Raw genomic sequence first — 21,497 nt, 5'->3', positions numbered from 1 at the left:
GTATTATAGAAAACAGAAAACTAGAAAGAAAATGTACCTTTGTCGCTTTTATTGATTTCAAGAAGGCCTATGACTGGATCGACGGAAACATTCTCTGGAAGAAGTTGAACGAGAAAGGAGTAAGAGGAAGAATGTTAACGGTTCTTAAATCTCTCTACCAGAATGTTAGGTGCTGTTTTCGGGTTAACAGACTACGTACGCCATGGTTCAACGTAAAACGAGGTCTCAAGCAAGGTTGTTTGCTTTCGCCGTTACTGTTTAACGTATATATAGATGACTTAATTTCTACGTTAAACGCATTAGGAAGGGGTATAAGGTTCAGAGAAGAACATGTATCAGTATTGGCTTATGCTGACGATATCGTACTACTCGCTGACAATGCAGAAGACCTTCAGTGTTTATTGGATGAAGTAAATATATGGTGTGGAGTAAACAAGATGACTATCAACCCGGAAAAGTCAAAGGTGGTCCATTTTAGAGTTCCTTCAAAAAGTAAAACAAGTACAATTTTACATATGGTGATTCGACCATTGACGTTGAAGATCAGTACCAAAACCTCGGCGTGCTTCTAACTCAGCATCTGGACTATAACGCCATGGCCAAATCTGCAGCCAAGTCGGCCAACAGATCACTGGGACTGCTCATCTCAAAGTTTAAGACTCTAGGCGGAATGCCCCATAATGTGTTTACGAAGCTCTATGACACCATGGCCTTTTCACTTATAAGTTATGGCACTGCAATATGGGGAACAACAGAATACTCATGCATCAACACAGTTCATCATAGAGCAATTAGATTTTTCCTAGGTCTAGGGAAATATGCACCCAACTCAGCTATAAACGGAGAGATGGGATGGTTGCCCCCAAAAGTGAGGAATTGGACATCTGTGCTAAGACATTGGATAAGATGCATTAATACCACAAGCAGAAGACTGAATAAGAGGATATTTGTAATGGCGAACAAAAGCAAAAAGAAAAATTGGAATTTTAAAGTCAGAACCCATCTTGTATCCCTTGGATTCGAACACCTTACAGATGTCGAACACCACCTGGAAAAGAAGCTATTCATCATGAACGTGCAAGAAGCAATGATAAAGGCATACAAACAAGGATGGAGAGAGAAGATGAATGACGAAAGGGGTGACGTGGAGGAAACAAATTGAGAAACTAGAGACTTTTTTAAAAAAAATATGAAACAGAACAGTATGTTAAGTATCCGCTTCCCCGAGGTCACAGAAGTTCTTTAGCAAAGTTCAGATGTGGAGTGGCCCCAAGAAGAGTTAAAACGGGAAGATATGAAAACATACCGCACAACGAGAGATTTTGTTTTAATTGCCAAAATGTAGTCGAGGATGAAATCCATGTTTTATTTTTATGTCCAGCTTTAAACTATATCAGAAAAGATGTTATTCAAAAATGTGCTCTTAATAACGTTCATTTTAAGGATTTATCATGCCATGAAAGGCTTTCATATATTTTTACTTGCCCCGATGTAGCTTTTAGCATTGCCAAAACCTACCATGATATTTTAGTTAAAAGACGTGAAATTTTATATGGCTAATTTACATGACCATTTTATATAGCTGTATTTTGTAAATATATATATTATGAATATTTTATTTTAATAATGCTTAAGATGTCTCTCAAAAGTCGCTGAGCAACTGATCGTAGCATATTTTATTTATATTGTATATGTATATGAAGTTATATTATAAGTTATCACATTGTGTCGAGGGAAATACGGGGTTTTATCAGTCCTGAGTAAGGTTGTATTCCCCGAGCCGGAGTCCCAAGCCGAGCCGGGAAATACAACCTTACGAGGTACTGATAAAACCCCATATTTCCCTCGACACGATGTGATAACGCATTTATCTAGCCAAATGTTTTTACTAAATCAAATAAAAACAAGTCGATTCGATGCATATTGTTTACACACAACTATACACAACAATACGCATCGAATCGACTTGTTTTTATTTATGTGAGATGCCATGTTGACAACAGCTGATCGATTGACCTCAATTCAGCGCACGTTACTAAAGGCTTGGCGATGCATGCTTTTCTCACTTCGCGTGGTCACCGAGGCGTGGCAGGATAATGACTTTTGTACGCCCTGCTCGTGGATCGTGACGGGTGTACATGGTATTTTATCAGAATCACGTGAACCAATCAAAACTCGACATTCTTACATGAGGCTAGATAAATGTTTTTATATGTACTACGAGTGAGACTTTAATAAACCTGTCTGTCTGTCTGTCTGTCCGGTACCTCTCTTCTACGTGCTCATGTCTTAGATGTCCATAAGACTCACAAGGCTTATATCAAATGGGCAGCGTCTATCTGTATGGATAAACAACTGTTCTGCTGTTATGGCGGTGGTAGGGCTGGCCTTCCGGCGAACAAGCAGACCCATTTCTAGGTGGCTTGTCTCTGACATTTGTATGGGTTGTGTTCAACTCCCCCAGAAGGTTTGAAAGCTCATTCGGTTAGGGCAGTGGCCACCTCCAAGGCGTATGCTGTTGCCCTGCCTATTGAGGATATCTGCTCTGCGGCCATTTGGAGTCGTCCGAGCACGTTTATCCGACATTACCAACTCGACAAGCACTCTCGAGAGCGTGCTCGGTTCGGTCAAGCGGTTTTTACCAATGGGCAGGGTCGTGACTCGCTAGACAATTGAGCTTTTGAGTCTACTTATGCATTATTTCCATTTGGTGAGGTTGTTTTTATCACTCTCTATCCCTTGGTGATGGTATAGGCAGTGTATGAAATGAGCCAAAACCCCAACCAGACATCAGGGCTGGTAACTTCAAAATGTTACCAGTCCAAAATGGATTTAACCAGACCAGATACCAATATATGACTCAGATGTACATATAACATCTAAATTTTTACCGGACCATCGGGCTGGCTAGCTGTAAGTCTCGACTGTCTGTCCATCTGTAATATAACCCGTCTCGCCTTTAGCGATATCATAACGTTCCCTTTCTACTCACCATCAGTATGCCTAGCTTACTGGGTTTGATGTGGGACTAGGTATCATGTCAATTACTGCCTCCACACTCAAATTCATAGGTTGGGAGGTGGAGTTTTCTGATCTGTTCTCAGCCTATCAGGCTAATAAGCTTGGCAGCTGTTGACCCTCCCCCTAGCCACGAACCGGCCTGATTGACAGCGGTGGTCAGGTGACAGGGTAAGTGTGTTTTCTCTCTCTTCGTCGATTGGGAAATTCTGCTGAGCAAGGGGCTTAGTGTGCCAGATAGAATACCACTCCCGACTCTGTCTATGGGATTCTGTCTTATGCTTATAAGTACCCCAAGGAGGATCTCTTTTGAAAAAGAATCGAACAAACCTGCAGGGGTTTCAGATTCTTTGAAAAGTCCTTCTTGTGGTAGCACCGCCCACCTCCCCTCATTCTGTCTGATAACGTTCAGCATGAAAAGTGAGGTACGAGGTTTACGTTTGGACTTACCTGCTACGAGTTTTTTGTTTTATAAATATTTTATTGAAAAATATAGTTACAACTGTCGGAGGATTTTAAGATGGACATTTTAATGCTTGTAAGTACCCCAAGGAGGAACCTTTTCAAAGAATCAGAAACCTCTGCAGGTTTGTTCGAATTTTTGGCAATGTTTGCTTCTCTGAATACACTGATCTTTTTGCATTTGGATTTGCCATTAAGTATTCCTTGCAGTCATTTTATCCAGATATTACCGGGTAAGTTAATTTGGGGTTCGGATAAGCTCCTTTCCAATGGTTTATAGTAACATATTGATTCTGTTAAAAGTGTTGGGTATTGCAGTACTTTTTTCCATGTGTATATTTGTACAAATCATGTTTACACAGCACAAGGTGGGATGAATGTATAAAGGTAACAATATAATCACTAAGTAATGACATAATCCTATAGATAACAAAGATAACATTTAAATCATAAAGCCAATCACATTAGCAGGAGGGGGTTCAATGAAGTTCAGTTTAATATTCAAAAGGTGTAGTGAAGACAAGAAGCTGGCAATTGGGACACAAGCAGTGAGGCAATCAACAAGTTCATTTCGGAAGATGTTGTTCACTGGGCTGATTGTTGCCTTGATCTCTGTTAATGGCTGCGCCTTTCTTTAGATTTTGATACCTTCTTTCTCCAGCGATAAATGTTGGTATGGAGAGTCTTGGTTTATGGTCAGGATTTTTTATCCCCTGCAACACGTTTTGCGGGGGGTATTAAAGTGCACTCCGTCCGTCCGTCAGTCCGTGTGTCTGTGCACATTTGTCTTTTCCGGAGCAGAACTTTTAAACCGTTCAATATTTCTTCACCAGACTTGGCACAAGTCTGGTGGTGTACTGGTGCCTTTTGGTAGTTTTGGATTTCTGAAACCAAATGATATTGTTTTGATGACATCAATCTCAAAAATAGGTTGAATAATTCAAGGTTCTTTCTATACTCAAAAGCAAAAGTTAGTGAGATCAACACATCTGTTATATATATGAGAAAATTCTTATGATGAATTTTTATATTCTTCATAATAAACTTTATCCATAACGCAAACAGGGCCCTGTCGATAGTTTTTGTTTTGCATGAGTTTTTTGTGCTTTCATGAAGTCGGTGGAAAAAAGGCATAAAACATGCCCTTTAAAAATGTGGCTCTGAACCTCAAGTCATTGTTACCCAAATCATTGTTTAGATGTCGATGGGTCTGAAAAACACAAATTTGGAAGAATCTGCTTGCATTTCTCTATGCCACAGGTTAATTAAATATGAAAGATGCTGAGCCATTGGAATGCTTGAAACTGGAACACCACAGCGTAATGTTGCACAGCAGTTTAATGTGCACAGGAACACCATATGCTGCTTGTCGAGATGTTATCAACAAAACGCCGTCGTTGCAGACCGTCCCCAAGGTGGCTGTCCACTTGTAACCACGCCATGCAAAGATCGTTTAATTCGATCCCATCTGCACCAAAGATTCCAACCAGCCTCACTGACAGCCCGAACAGTTTCTGGTGTCAACAGGATATTGCCAAGGACCATTTACTGTGAAATACACAATGCCATTTTAGAAAGTGGTCAAATGTAACAGGGGCGGTGGGGTAGCCTAGTGGTTAAAGCGTTGGCTCGTCACGCCGAAGACCCGGGTTCGAATCCCCACATGGGTATACTGTTTGAAGCCCATTTCTGGTGTCCCCCGCGCCGTGATGTTGCTGGAATATTGCTAAAAGTGGCGTAAAACCATACTCAGTCAGTCAAATGTAACATGTTATATTTGGGAATACACTTTCTTAGTAAAGTGACCGCCTCTGTGGTGTAGTGGTTAGAGCGTCCGCCCGGAGAGCGGAAGGTGGCGGGTTCGATCCCCGACCGCGTCATACCAAAAGACGTTAAAATATGGTACTTGTTGGTCCCTGCCTGGCGCTCGGCATTAATGGGTACAACAAGGACTGGTCAACTGGTAGTCTAGACTGCGGACCCTGTGTACCTTCTGATAAGTGTTAATTGGCACGGCTCCAACTGCCGAAAGCTATGAAGTACACAATGCCATTTTAGAAAGAGGTCAAATGTTACATATGTTATATTTGGGATTACACTTAGTAAAGTACAGATTCTAGTACTTTTTTGGTTGAGTCCCATCCGTGATTCGAACCCACATCTTTGTGGAAGCCGCGGTGGCTGAGCGGTCTAGGTGTCTGACTTTGTGTGCTGGCGATTAGGTGCCTGACTCTGAGGGTGTGGGTTCAAATCCTGGATGGGACTCAACCCAAAAAAGTACTAGAATCTGTACTTTACTAATAGTGTAATCCCAAATATACCATATGTGACCATTTACTGGCGTCGGGCTGCAGTGGTGCAGACATCTGCAGTGGAGAGCACATGAGTGGAGTCATGTTCTCTTCACTGATAAGTCCAGATTCCTCTTGCACTGCACTGAGGTCCGTCCCCGAGTTTACGGGCAATGTGAGCGTTATGTTAGGAACTGTGTCCTTGAGGCTAACTGTTTTGGCGGTGATGGAGTGATGGTTTGGGGTGGGATAACTAATGCTGGATGTACACATTTGCTTGTCATCAGTGGAAATTGGTTCTATGAGGCGCAGGTGTCAAGTATGCATCAATGCTCATGGTGGACATACACGTTATTGACTGTGTGAATTTCATTTTGACTGTTCTCTCAATTTGACCTCTTTAGCATGTGTCCGCCAGAAAAGTTTAAAATGTGCTATTTGCAATCCTATTGTGGAATAATTTTCTTGCATTATGTAAAAGTCGCATAAAAATATAGGTTGTTAATTCACATATCTTACGTCAAGTCAATCACAATAACTTTTACCTTTGAGTATATTTCATATAATTTATAGTATGTGAAGTATGCTGTTTTGTCAGTTATGAAGGGAAACATCAGAGGTAAATGAAAGTCTGTAAATCTTAACTGAAACCATGGAGATAATCACAAAACTTGTTAAAATTTTGTTTGAAAAGTGCATTGCGGTATACTGATAATATAGGAGAGTTCTAGTAAATATGGTACTCGAAAGAGAACGTTTGCTCAGAGGGTGTAGTTAGCAAGTATTTCACCCTGAAACTGGAAGTAAAGTAGGATACTGTTATACCATCAATTGTGATGTGTAGTGAATTGGAGCCTTTATCTAGATTATGGGGAATGTTAATACAAGTTACTTTTTTTTTATCCCCCGCAATGCGTTTTGTGGGGGTATTAAAATGGCGTGTGTCCGTCCGTCCGTGCACATTTGTCTTTTCCGGAGCAGAACTCTAAAACCGTTCAATATTTCTTCACCAAACTTGGCACATAGATAGATCTGGTGGTGTACTGGTGCCTTTTGGTAGTTTTGGAATTCTGAATAAAATATTTTTGGCATTTCCATGGCAACAAGTTTGATTTAGACTGAATTGGTGATAGTGTTCCTTTCTGGAGCAGAACTTTAAAAACCTTTCAATACTCTCCTTCCACTTTTCTATAAACACACCTAAATATCTGACATAATCATAACTCGTAGACATAATCATGAAGAGTATTTTGCCGTTGCGAGGATATTGATGACTTTGTCTTCTTGGGTTTTTTTATGAATCTTTGCAAACATTTAGTTTGAATTTCATATTGTTTTCCCAGCATTTCCCAAAGCTCCGATTTTTCTCTCAAAGATGTCATAGATAGCTTGAACACATACATCAAGTTCAGCACAAGACATACTGTTTGTTTGGTGTTGTGTGTTAAGAATAAGGTATGATGTTGGTATTTTGCAGGGAAGATGGAACGGATGACAGCCAGGAGTATGACACAAATGACATCACACAAGGTCTCTGTGACAGTGCTAGGCCCGACTCCCCAGGCGATATCACAGTTGATAGTGTTAGAGAGATAGTGTAAGTGAAATACACTCTTTACATCTGGGTTTCTGCTTGACTATAATGCATCTATAGATTTAGCTTACTACTGGTAAACACAAAAGACACATACTATGCAACAAAAACCTTCCCTGGCATCACAAACCTATGGATGATAAGAGTTTGCAGCTCATTCGTAAGTTACAGTTCCATCCACCTCGGGGCATATGCTTCTAGCAGAACCATTGTTCTTGTGCAGACAGTTGGAATACCAGTAAAAATACTGACAGTAAATACAAATGTTGAAATGGATAAATGCTGACAGTTATGTTGCCTGGTCACGACATGATTAGTGGGATAATCTACTCTTCAAAAAAAGAAACGCAAAAGGGATATTTTTTTAATTTTAAAGAAATATATGTAATAACGTTACAAGCTCATAGTATGTGATGTTACACGTGTTGATCAGAAAAAAAATGACAATAAAAGTTGTTGACTGTGAAAACAGATGAAAACATCAAAATTTTCACCTAACCGCATTCGTGTCCAATAAATTTGAGAGATCTTCATGTTCTGCACGTGCAACATGAGCAAAATCACTATAAAAGTGACAGGTTTTGGTTTCCATAGCTCAGAGTTAAGCCACCAGTCATGCCCAGACTGAATGAAGCACAACACAACAGGGGGCGGTGGGGTAGCCTAATGGTTAATGCGTGGCTCGTCACGCCGAAAACCGGGTTCGAATCCCCACATGGGCACAATGTGTGAAGCCCATTTCTGGTGTCCCCTGCCGTGATGTTGCTGGAATATTGCTGAAAGCGGCGTAAAACCAAACTCAGTCAGTCAGTCACAACGCGCAACAACGCCATTGGTCGCTTGGAAGCAGGTGAATCTCGATCAGATGTTGCCAGAGTTGTGAATGTCCACCCAAGCACCATCACAAGGCTATGGAATCGTCACCAACAACATGGATCAACTCGTGACCATCCCAGATCCGGCAGACCTCGTGTGACCACGTCCGCACAAGATCGCTACATCCGGTTACGTCACCTTCGGGATAGGACCACCACTGTGACGTCTACTGCCTCAACCATACCAGGGCTGCGTAGGATTTCCGATCAGACCGTACTCAACCGTCTACGAGATGCAGGAATCCGACCTCGACGTCCGGTCAGAGGCGTCATCCTCACCCAGCAACATCTTCAAGCACGGCTGCAGTGGTCGCGGGCACATCGGGTTTGGCCTCATCTACGATGGAGGCAAGTTTGGTTCAGCGATGAATCACATTTTATGCTTCGTAGGCAGGATGGAAGGACCTGTGTTTACCGTCTGCGAGGTGAACGTTTTGCAGCGAACTGTGTGCAGGAAGTTGACAGATTTGGTGGTGGTAGTGTCATGATGTGGGCTACCATCGCCTACAATGCCAGAACAGACCTTGTGCACATTCGAGGGAATCTTACGGCTCAACGATACGTCGACGAGATTCTTAGGTACTCATTATTGACGTTGAGTGACGTTAAACTTCACCTAGTGACCGTGGACCTCACCTTTGCAGACTTTGAATGTTCTTCAGTGCATGTGCAAAGTTTCACTAATGTCATACAGAACTACCCGGAATAAACTTCTTCACAATTTGTCTCAAATATTGCCTTTTGCGTTTCTTTTTTGGAAGAGTTTATATCTCATGATATAAATGACAGTGATTAATTAAAGACATAGGTCAGGTTGGTTAACAAGTCAGTTTACAATAGTCTTGAGATTAACCATATGGATTAGCATCTCATAAATACTATGTTTGATAAATACTGTATTTATCGCGTCAACACCACACCGCACCATCGTACCACACACAATAAGCAGCCCCTATCAGAAATATGTAGCATGCAGAATGCCCCTGCCCTTCCCCCAGTTCATGAAAGTAACCAGCATTACATACCATTTGTCTTGAGGAAGGGGTGATGTTAACGATGAAATGTGTGATGCAGGTCTAGAAAAAGGTTGTTTGTGTTTGATGCTCTTTTGAATTACATACATTTAAACCTCTTAATTGCTATACTAAGTCATATTGCAATCAACAACTGAATGAAGTAACCAATATGAGTCTTTGAGACAAGTGTGTACCTGGAACAAGTCAGTGTTATCAATGCATGGCAATACCTGCTGATTGACTGTTTTCTGTGATTTTAAACCTCTTCCTAATTAGTAGGCCCCCTCGCTGGGGTATCCAAATAAGGTGATCAGGTTGCTAAACAGATCGAATATGCAATGGTATACCGTATTTTTCCCTCTTCTTCAATGACTAGCTTTGGCTATGGAGTCAAATAAACTTCAAAAGACATCGTTGGCTCATATATGCTTTTGACAGTTTTAAATTCTATGGGAAATCCACTCTTCTGTTATGTACCCCACTGACATTTTAGGCAAAGCAAAATTACTGAAAATGGCCAAAATAGATCTTCCCATTTTTTGCACATTTGTATGTCAGCTTTTACAATATTATTTAGTGTACAAAATTACTCTAAATAATATTGTAAAAGTTGAATATTAATATGAAATATTTGAAGAATTTAATTTCAAAAGTAACATTAGTGGTCCCAGCATCTGTTTAATATAAAATCACCAGTGATCATTCTAAAGCTGCTGATAACCCTTCAATCGTTCATATTGTTTCGGAAAATATGCATACACGAATGCCATCACTGGATAGAAATTTAGAAGATTTTAAGGAGGAGTAAAGCTATATTCTGTTATCATGTGATGTTTCAATGTGTACAAGTATACTGATGTCAATGAACACAGAAGAAATACAGCACAGTATAAAGTTATATACATACAAGGATTAACTGCTCAAAGGTATGCATGAAAGGGTTTACCAGGGTCAACTGATAATGATTGACTTGAAAGAGGTACTAACAGGGCAAAGCCTACTGCATGTGATAAAATCATGATAGATTAATTAATGGGGACAGGAACTTTTACCTACATGGGTGTTGCCACAGTCACAACTGATGTCCGACAGCTTACAAAGCATGCCTATTATGGTACATGGATTTTACTTATGTTGTAAACTTGGCTGCAATATATAAATAAGAAGTCCTCATACATTTTAGTATCAAATGACAAATGGTCTTTCTCACCAATGCAAAGTGTCAAGGTGAAGTTAATCATCTGATGTGAAATTGATTGCTGTGCTTTGAAAAGTCCACATGTTTAAAATGTAAAAAAAAGCTAAGTTCATATTTATGTATATTGTTTGTGTACACTGGCTCAGTGTTTTTACAATATGCATGGTAAGAGCATGGATTAGGGACTTAAAAATACATCAGCTACAATGGTACATTCAACAGAAACTGACACAAAGTCATGCTTGACACCAGTCCATATTTCCTGTTTTACAAAAAAGTGATATCTAACAATTTTACCAGGTGCATTCTTTTCCCTTCCTATTCATGAATTACTCGTCCTGTTTTATCTGATTTTATCAGTTTGTTTGCCTTCTTTGAATATTGTGGCCACAGTTTAGCCAACTTTATATTTTTAATTCTCGAAGAATTATAAAAACTGAACATGGACTCTGCCAAGTACGCTATTAATCAAACCTTATGAGATTTTCCTACAATGAGAACTTTCTTCACATCTTTAATTGTATGCTAAGATGAGCTGAAGAGAAATAACCACATCATAATGAACAAAAACCTGGCCAATATCGAAAACATTTTTGTTTTGAAATATGCTTTTGAGAATTTATTCAAGTAAAATTGATGCCAAACAGGCGTATGCCTTGTCCAAACTGAAATTTTTCACACAATGAGTGAAAGTTAGATGGGGAATATATTCATGAAAATACAAAAGTTTTCTCTCTCTAATCTAATGTCATCAAACACACAAAACAAGCCATGACATTGAAATGGTGAATAATGATGTTTGATGGTGTAGTTCCTATCATAATGTCTCATCATGACATGATTTGTATTACACCTGAATAAACAGTTGGTTCCTCGTGAGTTATGCTCTTTTCTTTGTTCATGTTAGGCTCTGTAGTCTTTTGACGTCATGTAGGAAAAGCCATGTTTGTCATTTATGGAAAGCTGTTTCTTTTTCTATTGAATGTAAAATGTTTTTCGTAATGCATTTGATACGTGTATATTTTGTTTAGCTGTTCGACCGTATTTTGCTCATTCATCCTCCCTAAAGCTGTTAAAAATTTGGTGGTGGGGTAGCCTAGTGGTTAAGACATTCACTCATCAGACCGAAGACCCGGTGTAACAGACCAAACTTTCCCCACCCTTGAAACAACTTTAAAGGCTACTTCTTTCCCACCCTTTGCATAAAAGCAAAGTATCAAAAGTATGTAAGAGCATGTATATACAGTTAATGATGCAGATGTTGTCATGATTCTCCCCGGGGGAAAGTTTAGACGGGGAAGAAATGGCCTGCTACACCGGGTTCGATTCCTCACATAGTTACAATGTGTGAAGCCCATTTCTGGTGTCCCCCACCGTGATGTCACTGTAAAAATTGTCATGCAGTGGTGTACAACAAAAAGTGAAGACATAATCTGGGTTTACAAAATCTTTGACAACACTTTATAGTGCTTTTTGTCTAGTTGGTGGGTTATTGCCGTTAAATTTACACTCTAAGACAGGAAATCCTATTCTACTTTTCTGCATAAGTTTCTAATCTAAGTTAGAGCCAGTATCGCATGAATGCATTTCTTGCACAGTGTTCACTTCTTATCTCTTATGAAAATGAACGTCTGAAAAATACCTTTTTCTTATCTGCAGCACAGAAAATAATGAAAATGTGAATGACAGCACTACAGTAGTGTCCCAGACCACCAACGTGACCATCTCAGTGGAATCTCCCTCCACTCCAGAACTGTCACCACAGTCAGAACAAGCGGACATTACAGGTAATCTTAAAAATAGAGGAAATATTTCAGCATTATCTTTCAAGTTGACAGGTATCGTTTTCGATCATATTATGAAACTTAGTTCAAATTTCTTGAAATTTCAGATTAAATCATGAAAAAGCGCAATTTCTGTTGATCTCTTGGGGAGTTCCTTGTGAATTGACCATTGTAGCCTGATGTCGTTCACAATGTCAGTCATTGGATTCTCTACTCTCAAGTTATTTGGAGTGGTGGGGTAGCCTAGTGGTTAAAGCGTTTGCTCGTCACGCCAAAGACCCGGGTTCGATTCCCTACATGGGTAAAATGTGTGAAGCCCATTTCAGGTGTCCCCCACCGTGATATTGCTGGAATATTGCTAAAAGTGGTGTAAAACTAAAAGTCATTCACTCACTCAAATTATTTACATTCTGCAGTCATATAGCGAGAATATCGCCAGTTTAGCATTAAAATAATAGCCAAAAAAACCAGTATGTTTTGACAACCATTATGATAGACTTTCAATTATGAACTTGATACTTATCATATGTTGTGTTTGTGTTAGATGTTACTTTGAAGGCTATAGGAAATATTGGCTGTATGATCACACCAGTACTACAGTCTCTACACTGGCTCTGGCTTCATCTCTGGAAGAATTTCCTTCAAAATCCTCATTCTGACTCATGACTGCCTCTACAACAGTAACTTTCCCGACTATCTCAAACATCTCGCCTCCGTGTATGTACCCAAGCAAAGTCTCCGATCCTCCTCTGACTCTCCTCACCCAACACATGTCTCCAAACCAACTGCCTGACCGAGCCTTCTCCTTTGCCAGCCCTAAACTGTGGAACTCTCTTCCAAAGGAAATCAGGAACACTTCACTTAAAGAGACCGCCTCCTGTGGTGTAGTGGTTAGAGCGTCCGCCCAGAGAGCGGAAGGTCGCGGTTCGATCCCCGACCGCGTCAAACCAAAACACGTTAAAATATGGTACTTGTTGGTCCCTGCCTGGCGCTCGGCATTAATGGGTACAACAAGGACTGGTCGGCTCGGAGTCAGTATACTGTGTCTGAGTGGGGTATTCATGCTTCACTGCGGCATGGTATCTCGGTGAGCTAGCACTATAAAACCAGCTTAAGTCTGGGCTAGTACAAGCAGCCGCACATACACATACACACGCATGCACGTTGTCATATGAGCGAAATATTCTCAAGCACGACGTTAAACCCAATTTCACCTCACCTCAATGAAAGAAATTTTTAAATCTCTGCTGAAGACCCATCTGTTCACTGCTGCCTTTCTGTAAAAGCTATATGAACTATTTCCTTGCCCACTATTGTCACAGCGCCATTGAGCATTTCTACGGTGGATATTAGGCACTTTATAAATACATTATTATTAATATTATTATGATGTGGGTGATGTTAAAGGTCAAGGTCACATTATGGAAAGATAATGTCCCAAGAAGTTTTCTGTTTTTGCAATATATTCATGATTGGAATTTGTCTATATTGTATTATTTTTTTAATTTTTTCCCTGGCATATAATGCGGGGAGATGTAGTCTTCACCTGTCTGTCTGACACTCTATATCTATCAACAAAATTTTGTTTCTGAAGCACCGCTAAGAAACGTCAAAGACTTCCCATCCGAGTAACCAAGGGCTATTTAAGAATTTTGAGAAAACAGGAATTTGTTTCCTGTTTTCATGGAACCTGTGAAGATCCGGGGTAGAATAGGTCTTCAGCAACCCATGCTTGCCACAAAAGGCGACTATGCGGATCGGGTGGTCAGGCTCGCCGACTTGGTTGACACATGTCATCGGTTCCCAGCTCATGCTGTTGATCACTTGATTGTCTGGTCCAGACTCAATTATTTACAGACCGTGGCCATATAGCTGGAATATTGCTGATTGCGGCGTAAAACTAAACTCACTCACTCACTCCTGTTTTCATGGCAACAAGCTCATAGTGGGGGCGCCGGGGTAGCCTAGTGGTTAAAGCGTTGGCTCGTCACGACGAAGACCCAGGTTCGAATCCCCACATGGGTACAATGTGTGAAGCCCATTTCTGGTGTCCCCCGCCGTGATATTGCTGCAATGTTGCTAAAAGTGGCGTAAAACCAAACTCAGTCAGTCAGTCATAGTGGTGTGTTTGTCCTGACCACATCTCTAAAACTAATAGGTTTTCATGCACACAAAGACCAGGTTGTCAACTACTGCCTTTTGCTATTAGGGATTATTATAATTTGTATTTCCTTCTTCTTTTTTTCTTCTTTTTTTTCTTTCTTTTTATCTTTCTTTTTTTTCCCTTTTCCCCAGCATGTAATGCGGGGGGATGTAGTCGTCGCCTTGTCCGTCCATAATCATTTTGTTTCCGGAGCATAACTCAAAGACCGTTCGATATTTTTCAACAAAAATGGGTAGATATTTTAAACATCACCTAAGGTGGTGCCGTTTGCTATTTACAGATTGTCATTTTTAATTTTCTCGGTTTCCATGGGAAACGTTTTGGACTTAGTCTTAAAGAGGGGTGGGCTTTGTTTCCAGAGCATAACTCAAGAACCGTTCAATATTTTTCAACAAGACTTGGTAGATATATCAAACAGAACCTTAAGTGGTGCCTTTTGCTATTTGCAGATTTTGGGCATTTTTATTTTTCCGGGTTTCCATGGAAACGATTCAGACTTAGTCCCAAAAGTGAGGGGTGGGCTTTGTTTCCGGAGCACAACTGGAAAACTTCCTGATATCTTTCAGCAAAACTTGGCAGATATGTGAGGCAGATCCCAAAGTGGTGCCTTTTGCTATTTGCTGATTTTTGTGATTTATTATTTTCTCAGTTTCCATGGGAACAATTCGGACTTAGTTTTAAAAAAAGTCATTAAAAAAAGTCAAGCTGGACTTTAAGTAACTGTCAGATGATTTGTTTTTTCAAATATGTTGGGGGCCGGGGGGATATGTCATCTTCTGATGACTCTTGTTTTCCTTTGACTTTGGGGGCGGCTGGTAGCCTTGTGGTTAAAGCGTTCACTGGTCACATTGGAGACCCTGGTTCGATTCCCCACATGGGCACAATATGTGAAGCCCATTTCTGGTGTCCGTGCACATTTGTCTTTTCCAGAGCAGAACTGTAAAACCGTTCAATGTTTCTTCACTAAACTTGGCACACAGATGGATCTGGTGGTCTACTGGTGCCTTTTGGTAGTTTTGGATTTCTGAATACAATAATTTTGGCATTTCCATGGCATCAAGTTTGACTTAGACAGAAATTGGTGGTAGTAGTACTCTTTTCCGGAGCAGGGTGCCGTGCCGTTCCACAAACCGATCTTAACTAAGATCAATCTTAGCAAGTTACGCCAATTTTACAATCGTCTTAGCTAAAAGTTACACCCATTCCACTAACTGATCCGATCCAAGCTTAGGTCGAGACTCTTTGGTGAGAGAGATAGAGAAAAGTGAGGCATGAGTTATCTCCTTAAAATTGTGTAGTCTAGCAGACGATGGAAGTAGTTTTGGAACCAAGTTAAAACGTGGAGAAAAAAACTCGAGAAAAATATTAGGGTAGTGAGCATCTTGGTTTCAGGGGCAAGTGTGTGTGAACGCTGGGTATCAGGCATAATATGTGGCTGAACCTTGTCGATCAGAATCAACAAGGCGTGACGAGGTATCCTCTACATCACACCCTGTAATACGCACTGTTTGCTAGTGGCCGTTACAGTTTGCTATGTGCTGATTGGCTCGCTACAGCTGAAACTACTTTTCTTGTCTTGCCGCTCCAATTGTGTAAGTAAAGCCAAACGTTATGCTTTTTGGGGTCAAATTTATCGTATTTTGGTAACTTAATAATTATGTAATAATTTGTTCTAAAAATTGGACCAAATGTTACAAGAATTTAGGAAAAATTCAATGTTATTTGGTATGCTTTGGCATCAAATGGAAATAATGTCTGGTTATATTTGTCAAAACATACATTTCACAATTCCTTTGAACACATTCTCATTTTCAATTTTTCAATCATCTAAGCGTTTCCAGAGCATAACTCCAAAACCTTTCGATATTTTTCAACAAAACTTGGTAGATATATCAAACAGATCCTTAAGTGGTGCCTCTTGCTATTTGCAGATTTTTGGCATTTTTATTTTTCCGGGTTTCCATGGAAACAATTAGGACTTAGTCCCAAAAGGGAGGGGTGGGCTTCGTTTCAGGAGCATAACTCAAGAACCGTTCAATATTTTTCAACAAAACTTGGTAGATATATGAAACTGAACCTTAGGTTGTTTCTTTTGCTATTTGCAGATTTTTGACATTTTTATTTTCACCGGTTTCCATGGAAACGATTAGGACTTAGTCCCAAAAGGGAGGGGTGGGCTTCATTTCCGGTGCACAACTCGAAAAGCGTTCAGTATCTTTTAGCAGAACTTGGCAGATATATTAGGCAAATTTTGAAATGGTGCCTTTTGCTATTTACAGATTTTTGGCATATATATTTCTCATGATTTCCATGGAAACGATTTGGACTTAGTTTAATAAAAAAGTCCAGCTAAACTGTCAGATGATTTGTTCTTTCAAATATGTGGGGGCCGGGGGGATATGTCATCTTTTGATGACTCTTACAGCTGATAGCATTTTTCAACTTATTATACAAGAGACAATTACTCTCAGTAATAAAGTGCTAAAAATATAGCTGAGTGCAGCGTAAAACTAAACTCGCTCACTCACTCACTGTTAAGATTCATCAGTAAATACGCGTCTTTCCTTAAGTTGTGGAGATCCAGCAGTTTTGTAAGATGTGTATAAGGTCCAGGCCACTAAAGTTCATTTACAATGTATGTTTGTTCAGTCAAACTCAAGAAGTATTAATTGTAGTTCAGTGGAATTTGGAACTGAACTATTTATTTGGTCAGAGTCGAGGTCATACGTAAGGTATGTTTGACATATTCATTAAAATGCTGTTCTCTTGAATAATCTCTTTTCTGCCTAATTTTGGTCTTATTTTTGGCTTGAAGGTGACCCCCACACCACCCATCACCATCAAAAACCTTGCAAGGGCCATCCCTTTGAAGTGGATGAATTACTTAATTTCATCAGCGACATGAGACTTCCTGATTTGGAAGTCATTCTTCCTTCAGAGAAAGTGACATGTCACGTTATTGAACATGCCACTTCATGATATTAAGAAATTTATTATTTGCTCTGTTCAACAGCTTTGAATAACAGTAGAAATGTGGACGATGATACAAAGGCTGAGATTGAGAGAAAAGAGGTGAGGAAAGACGTCCATTCTGTGGATGTCGTTAATATGAATCATTTGCCCCTTGATCAGTTCATCTTTCTTTGTTCTTTGACAAAACCTCCCATTGTAAGTGTCATAGTTCTCAAAACCAGGTGACTGTCTGCACAACTAAAATACCTACTAACATATACTTGGCGTTCTCACTAATTGTTTTCGATTCACAACATTGACCTGTTCTGGCCCACTGTTCAGAAGTTTATTACAATTTTTTATTTTGAACTCTCTTGCAGTTATGCTTAACCAGAAAAAGAAAGTCAAGTTTGGTGTTTTGAAATGCACAAAATAATATCTTCTGGAAAGAAATGTATGCAAACATAATATAAACCTCCAGTGATATCACTCTATTGGCTAGCCAGGTTCTCCTTGTACAGAGTAAATCTCTGCAGGCAGTTTTGCGGGCATTCTCCAAGAAATCCCGGGGATTTCCTACAGAATTGCCTGGGTCACAGGGATTTTGTACAGAATTGCCCGGGTTCCTTGGACTTTCTGAGGAATTGCCTGGGGATTTTCTGAGGAATAGCCCTTGACTTTGAATTATTTTACTTGTACAAAATTTGAATACAATCATAAAATATCACATACCGGTAAGTGAAAACTTCCAATATATTGTGCCGATATCTTGTTTCGAACCTGCGACTCTTCACTTACAAGCTGGTCGGTTTTATCCACTAGGCTACGAAGGATCAATGTGAAGAATGTGATTGTCACAGGACAGGAAGTGCGAGCAGCGCACGTGCAGTACACGGGCAGCGCGTGCAGTGCACATGCATTGAGCATGCAAGGCAAGGTATTGGCTGCCAGTCGCATCCCAGTTGATTTCAGTAGTAAATACCAAATATTAAAATGATATCTAAAGTATATCTTCGGTTGGTTCGTAAGTTGGGTCAAAACAAACTGAGGTTTTGTTTGAAAGCGAAAGCCCTCGGAGTCGGTTTTGATCCTTTACAAGAAAAGGATTAAAGAAACACTTTTACATGTTTACATCGTTCATGATGATGTTTTAGGAACTCTTGTTGTCTTCTTTGATGTTTTTTACATGAGGGGCGGTGGGGTAGCCTAGTGGTTAAAGCGTTGGCTTGTCACGCCGAAGACCCGGGTTCGAATCCCCACATGGGTACTATGTGTGAAGCCCATTTCTGGTGGCCCCCGCCGTGATGTTGCTGGAATATTGCAAAAAGCGGCGTAAAACCAAACTCAGTCAGTCAATCAGTTTTACATGATGATGTGCACATCTTTATTAATTTTTTTAAGCCACCATGTTTAAAATGCCAAATATTTAAAACACTTTCAAAAATGACATGAAACGTACAATTAACTCAAATCCAGACTGCCATTGCCATTGTGATGCTACATGCTCAATCAACATCAGCTTCTGTGGCAAAGTTATTTGGTATATTAATTTAGTGTCTACTATCATTAGACTGGACGGCCTAGGGTCATTGCTCAAACACTGGACTGTTAAGTTTGGCTGTCACATCTGCATGACTGATAAGCAGCTAGCATGACTGATAAGCAGCTAGCAGCACAGGCAGTTGCAACCACTCATGGTCCACATCATGCCATGTCAGCTGCCAAAGTTCACCATGGTCTAAGTGTGATGGGAATCAAAGGTTGTCATTCTTACTGACTCACCACCAGCAACATCGCCACTTGTTTTTATACAGCATGGGTCTGTATGGACTTCTTCAGACTTAATGCTCATCTGATGCCTTGTTCTTCATTATCATCCGACATGGTGTCAGTTGGAGCAAGATCGGGAGACATCATCAGACTGAAAGATATGTTTGGTGTGAGAACTGAAATCCTCAAGCCCTCTTCCAAACATGTTTGTTCTCAATGAGACAGTGATATGCAGCCTGTATCACAGACAACATTGACAACTCACTATTAATCGATACAAATGACACTGTTTAAGGGACTCAGTTTTTCTGGTAGAGATGGGAATGGGAATTTTCAATAAACACTGGCTTTAATCAAACAATCAATGCCCATTTGTTGTTAAATGTTTTCTCGGTTGTCATTTCTTGACATTATCAACTTGTCCCTGGTTGTCCTAAAGTTATCGACCCGTGCTTGCCATAACAAGGCGACTATCTTGTCGTAAGAGGCGACTAACGGGATCGGGTGGTCAGTTTCGCTGACTTGGTTGACAAATGTCATCGGTTCCCAATTGCGCAGATCGATGCTCATGCTGTTGATCACTGGATTGTCTGGTCCCAGACTCGATTATTTACAGACCACCGCCATATAGCTGGAATATTGCTGAGTGCGGCGTAAAACTAAACTCACTCACTCACTCACTCCTAAAGTTATCAACATTTTATGTACAACTTGCATTTCTTTAGCAGTTAAGTATACTTACCGGTGTAACAGGCCAAACTTTCCCCCTGCCCAACTTTTCCCGCCCCTAGGCTTAGTCTTCCCCGGGGAATGTTTGTCCGAGGCCAAACTTTCCCCACCCTTGAATCAACTTTAAAGGCTACTTCTTTCCCACCCTTGTTCTTATATCAAAAGTGGGAGATTCTGGCCTAGATAGGCTATTTCTTCCCCAACCCTGTTTTCATGTTTATGTTCGTATTGAAAAAGTCAAGATACGAAAACAAGACATAGATATTCAGGTGAACACATTGATAATATATTCATGTTGATGTCAAGTTCCATTAACAATTTACAGGTCATCTTCATCTTCACCTATAACATGTACATGGTTCACATTTTGTTTCAGTAGCCTTATATAAGGTTAGATTAAAAAGAAGAGCAAGGATAAAAGCAAAGTATCAAAAGTATGTAAGAGCATGTATATATAGTTAATGATGCAGATGTTGTCATGAAACAAAGTATGAGTTGTTGCATCATTGATCTTCCTATATATCAATAATGATCAAATAATCATGAGCTAGAACTAATTATCCCCCGCAACGCGTTTTGAGGGGGGTATTAAAATGGACCGTGCACATTTGTCTTTTCCGGAGCAGAACTCTAAAACCGTTCAATGTTTCTTCACCAAACTTGGCACATAGATTGGTCTGGTGGTGTACTGGTGCCTTTTGGTAGTTCTGGATTTCTGAATAAAATATTTTTGGCATTTCCATGCGAACAAGTTTGACTTAGACTGAAACTGGTGGTAGTGCTCCTTTCTGGAGCAGAACTTTAAAAACCTTTCAATACTCTCCTTCCACTTTTCTATAAACACACCTAAATATTTGACATCATCATAACTCGTAGACATAATCATGAGTATTTTGCCATTGCGGGGGATATTGATGACTTTGTCTTCCTTGTTCACATACGTTTTGAGGCCAGATCTCCCCCTTTTGATATAAGAACAAGGAAGGGGAAGAAGTGGCCTAGTTCAACCAGAATCTCCCCACTTTTCATAGAAAACAGAACAAAATATCCTAGTTATCCCCGGCAACGAAGTTGCGGGGAATGTAGAAACTAGTTCCATCCGTCCGTGCGTGCATCCATCACACTTTGTCCGAAGCATATCTCCTAAACTATTCATGATAGGGTAACCAAACTTGGTACACTTGTCAACCATGATCCCTAGATGAGCCTTTGGTGGGTTAGACCCATATGTGAATTCTATTTTTTGCTGTTTTCATGACTTAGGCTATGACTATGAGGATGTCATCTTGTTGCATTTCCATGGCAACAAGTTAGGCTTCAACTGAATTTGGTTGTATTGCTTCTCTCTGGAGCAGATCTTAAAAACCTTTCAATACTCTCCTTCCACTTTGCTGTATACACTCCAAAACATTTGACATAATCATAACCAGCAGACCTATTCATAAAGAGTATTCTGCCGTTGCGGGGGATATTGATGACTTTGTCTTCTTGTTTAAACAGGGAGGGGGGGGACTTTGGCCTTGGGGGGGTGGAAAACTTTAGCGTAGCCCAAACTTTCCCCGGGCTAAGAATATCCTAGGACAAAACTTCCATGGGGAAAGTTTGGCCTAGGCCAGATTCTAGGAAAGTTTAGACCGGGGAAGA

At 40.2% G+C, this 21,497-nt stretch overlaps 1 protein-coding gene across 1 annotated transcript in view; it reads left to right on the top strand.

The window, feature by feature from the left end:
* LOC124276730 (lethal(2) giant larvae protein homolog 1-like) overlaps positions 1-21,497 on the top strand; it is a 154,143-nt gene that overhangs the window by 116,310 nt on the left and 16,336 nt on the right. Inside the window, 3 exon segments of the mRNA XM_046712371.1 lie at positions 7,249-7,368; positions 12,114-12,241; positions 17,416-17,474. Coding sequence (XP_046568327.1) covers positions 7,249-7,368; positions 12,114-12,241; positions 17,416-17,474 — 307 coding nt within the window.

This window comes from Haliotis rubra, unplaced genomic scaffold (assembly GCF_003918875.1).
Source record: "Haliotis rubra isolate DU_JTF1 unplaced genomic scaffold, ASM391887v1 Scf212, whole genome shotgun sequence".
NCBI lineage: Eukaryota > Metazoa > Mollusca > Gastropoda > Lepetellida > Haliotidae > Haliotis > Haliotis rubra.
The sequence above is the reverse complement of the archived record's forward strand: the minus strand, read 5'-3'. Positions and strand labels throughout refer to the sequence as shown.